Source organism: Fonticula alba (assembly GCF_000388065.1).
Source record: "Fonticula alba strain ATCC 38817 unplaced genomic scaffold supercont2.6, whole genome shotgun sequence".
NCBI classification, from domain to species: domain Eukaryota; order Rotosphaerida; family Fonticulaceae; genus Fonticula; species Fonticula alba.
In genome coordinates, this window is record NW_009242976.1 from 922,985 (window position 1) to 926,997 (window position 4,013).

The following is a 4,013-nucleotide window of genomic DNA, read 5'->3' on the forward strand; positions in this document are numbered from 1 at the left end:
AGGACAGGGGTGCCTGCCTCACAGTATTTGAGAATACGCTCAGCCACATTCTCCTGGGAGACTCGGGCCTCTATCCGCTCTTTGTTCTTTTTTTTCGAGTCAATTGCAAGTGGATTGGACAAAATGACCAACGCGTACGATGACGCCCTCTCCCCCCCCTCCTCCTGTTCCCCCCCCCTGCCCCCTCCTCTCCCCGCCTCTCTCCAGGTCTTGCTCCGCCGGCTGCTCGTGCTCCACGCCCCCCCTCCCCTTTGATTGGGATGCATCATCGGTCTCCCGCGCACCCTCCCGTGTGCATGTGAGTGTGTGTGTGTGTGTGCTTGTATGTGGCGAGTGAGCGCGCGCTCTTTGCCTCTCCCTCCCCCTCGGACGCGCGCGCTCACACACACGCACATGTGCACATGTTGAGCTCCTCCCTCCCCTCTCAGGGTGGTGATGATGATGGTGTGGCGGCTGGTGTCATGTATGCACGCATGGCGGAGTGGCCCGGAAAGCACTCTCGGGGCTCCCTTCTTTTAAGGGCCCCTCCTCCCACGCGTCTCCCCGGCAACGATTCCCCCTCCCTTGCCTTTCCCCCCCTCACCGCGCCGGCACGCACACACACGCACACGGCCTTCTGACTTCCTCCCCCGGTCTCTCCCACCACCCTTCCCTCTCACGCGATGTCCAGTCAGGTCACCGTCCCCGAGACTATTCTCAAGAAGCGCAAGACTTACTCCGCCTTCAAGGCTGAGCAGCTCGCCAAGCGCGCTGGCCGCACCAAGGCCCGCAAGGCTGCCCGCAAGGACATCTTCAAGCGTGCCGAGTCTTACGTTGCTGAGTACGAGAACGCCGAGAAGGACATCATCGCCAAGAAGCGCGCTGCTCGCGATGTCGGTTCTTTCTACGTCCCTGAGACCCCCAAGCTTGCCTTCGTTGTCCGCCTCCGTGGGTGCGTCCGCCTGGGTTCGCGCGCGCGTGTGTGTGGCCTCGGATGTGCCTTTCAAAAGCTGCATCCGATGCGCCCCTCCGCCGCCACCTTCCTCGCCTCTCCCCTCCCTCTTCGGGGGTGTCCTTGCTAATGTGTGCTGACCCGTGTGCCCGTGCCTTCGCGCGCTCCCTCCTCTCCTCCGCCTGCCTCCCCCTCTCTCTCAGTATCAACGGTGTGAGCCCCCAGTCCCGCAAGATCCTCCAGCTCTTCCGCCTTCTTCAGATCAACAACGGTGTCTTCGTTAAGGTCAACAAGGCCACCCTCAACATGCTCCACCGCGCCGAGCCCATGCTCACCTACGGGTGCGTGTCCCTCTCCGTCCTCTTCCGTCTCTCTGCCTCTGCCGCGGTGACTGACCCCTTTGACGTGCCATCTCCCCTGCGCCCGCCCCTTCCCACCGCCGCGCCACACACCCGCACATGCGTACTCCCGCGCCCACACAGCTACCCTTCTCTGAAGACCGTCCGTGAGCTCATCTACAAGCGTGGCCATGTCAAGGTTAACAACCAGCGCGTCCCCATCACCGACAACGCTGTCATCGAGGAGAACCTCGGCCAGTACGGCATCATCTGCGTTGAGGACCTCATCCACGAGATCTACACCGTCGGCCCCCACTTCAAGCAGGCCTCCAACTTCCTGTGGCCCTTCAAGCTCTCCTCCCCCAAGGGCGGTCTCCGCAAGAAGACCACCCACTTCATTGAGGGCGGTGACTTCGGCAACCGCGAGGAGAAGATCAACGACCTCGTTGCCGCCATGAACTAAGCAGGCCTTCCCCTGGTCTGGGGGCTGGCTCTGCTCGTAGCATGTCGTCCATACGTGTCTCCCTCCCGCGCGCGCGCACCGCGCGTGGGAAGACGGAGTGAGACTCTCCTGGGAGAGAGTGCGTGTGTCTGTCCCATGTCCTGCCCCTCCCCCTCCTCCGCACGCGCGCGCGCGCGCCCTCCTCGCCCCCCTCTCCCCCCCCCGGTGTGGGAGCGTGGAGCGCCGCCGCCGTGTGTGGTCGAGGGCCCGGTCGTGTGTCTGCCCTCGCCCTCTTCCCTCCTCCTGCTTCCCTCTCGCGCGCCACGTGTGCTGGTTCGTGCCTGTGTACGCGCGCGCCCGTGTGGCGCCCTCCCCCTCACTAAACACTCTGCCCCGGTCCATGCCAGTATCATCCCCCGCGTTCGTGTGTGTGTGTGATACCCCGCTGGCGGTGCGTGCGGATGTTGCGGCCCCTCCTCCCTCAATCCCTCAACGTGTGCCCCCTCCGGGTGGGGGCGAGAGTCGGGCGGGGGGGGGGGCTCTCTCCTCTCCGCCGTCGGCGGGGGCTTGTCTCTTTCTTCTTTTCCCCCCCGCTGTCTTGCATGCCCGTTGAGACGTGCGCATACGCTCGCGTGTCGCCGCCACCGTGCGTGTATGTTGCTATATACGAAATACATCTGTTACCCAACAGCGCGCCTTCTCGTGCGCGCGCGCGCCCGCCTCTCGCCCCCCTCTCCCCAGCGGCGACGCGGCTTTCCTCCCTTCTCTCTCTCTCTCGCCCTTCTTTTTGCTTCCTCCTCCTCTCCCTTCCTCTCCCCCCCTCCCTCCCAAACACGCATCAATGCGACTGGCGCTGCTGCTTCCCATCAGCTTTGCCTTACATGCGATGCAATATTAAGCAACTATTGCCCGGTCATTTGAGTGTGGACAATGAATGTTCAGTTTGTTGTTCATAATTAATGTTCCAGACATGCTTTTTTCTCCCCATATATGCGCACACGCCCCTTCCTGTTCATCTCGACAGGGGGGTGGTGTGGCGTGCGTCTCTCCCGCTCTTTCTTTCATTTTTGCAGCTCAATAATTGAAATGGCAGCGGGTGGGCCGGGCCTCCCCAGGGGATGGCCAGCACCTGTGTGTGTGTGTGTGTGTGCATGGGGGGCGGGGGAGAGGGGAAGAGGGGAGCGCGGACGGTCGCAGCTGTACCCGTACCAAGGGCCCTTGGACACGGAGCCCTCCCAGCCGAGAGGGGGGCCCTGCGTCCACCGTGCTTGGGCGGCGGGGGCAGGCCCGCGAGTCAGAGGGGGCAGGCGTCGCCGGGAGAAGGGGGAGCCGCCGCGCGTGCGTGATGGGCACCTCTCGCGCCGCTCTTGCGTCTCTCCTCCTTGACGGGAGGGGGGAGGGCGATCAGCGGACGGCCGTAGGAAAGTAGACGCCCGAAGTCCAGGGGGACCAGTCTGTCGTAGGCCGTCCGTGTGCATTTGGCTCAGCCTTCCGAACACACGCACGTGCGCGCACACATGCCGGACGGCGCGCCTGGGTGGTTCTCCCTCCGCCTGCTGTGCACGGCCAGACGCGCCTGCCTCGCGGTCGGAGCCGCGCGCGGTCGCGCCCCCGCCGCGAAAGCCACCGGCCGGGTTAATGCAATCACCGTTAACTCAATACGCCCTTGCCCTTTTGCTGCACACTCGCCCCGGCTCCACACCGGGATTTGCGTCGAGTCCCGCGGCGGTCCCCCGCTTTTGGTCTGAAGGTGTAGACCCGCCGTTGGTAGTTGCGCTTGGTGGCGAAAATCCGTTAGCCCAGGGTTCGGGTGTGGGCGCGTGCCGGATTGGCTTGGATGCGCAACACCTTCCGCCTCCGGTTTCAGTCGCCCAGCCCCCCCCCCCCCCAGACATCTCGGCCCCCCCGCCCGCTCCCTCAACACCGTCACGTTGAGGGGGCTTGCGCCGGTGCGTGTGTGTGTGTGTGTGTGTGTGCATGGGCGTGGGCTCGCTGCTGGGTCTCTTGCTGCCTGGTCCCTTTTTAGCCCGGATCAGCGACCGGCGCGGGGCTGGGCGCTTGCACGCGTCGCAGCCAGGGCGGTAGGAATCCCCCCCTCCTCATTGGACAATCGGACGACCAAACGCAAGGGGGGGATAGCAGGACATTCTCGCGAGCGTGGCCAGGAGCGTGTCCCCCTCCTGCCCGCCCCTGTATCGCTCAAGGCGCGCCCCGTCGGCGGCATGAATGCACCCGGCTACCCCGTGAGTGTGGCGCAGGGTCCGGGGTACGAAGTCGCTCCGGGGACGAGAGGACGAGGGGG

At 64.7% G+C, this 4,013-nt stretch overlaps 1 protein-coding gene across 1 annotated transcript; it reads left to right on the top strand.

The window, feature by feature from the left end:
- Positions 1–13: 13 nt before the first annotated feature.
- On the top strand, positions 14–2,401 carry H696_03873 (50S ribosomal protein L7e). Its single transcript, XM_009497734.1, has 4 exons — positions 14–134; positions 671–931; positions 1,135–1,272; positions 1,414–2,401. The coding sequence occupies exons 1-4, from the start codon at positions 124–126 to the stop codon at positions 1,730–1,732; spliced, it is 729 nt and encodes a 242-aa protein (XP_009496009.1). The 5' UTR covers positions 14–123; the 3' UTR covers positions 1,733–2,401.
- Positions 2,402–4,013: the final 1,612 nt, after the last annotated feature.

Coding starts and splice junctions, on each gene's coding strand:
- H696_03873 (XM_009497734.1), top strand. Junction 932..1,134: donor TTCGTTGTCCGCCTCCGTGG/GTGCGTCCGCCT, acceptor CCTCTCTCTCAG/TATCAACGGTGTGAGCCCCC. Junction 1,273..1,413: donor GAGCCCATGCTCACCTACGG/GTGCGTGTCCCT, acceptor GCGCCCACACAG/CTACCCTTCTCTGAAGACCG.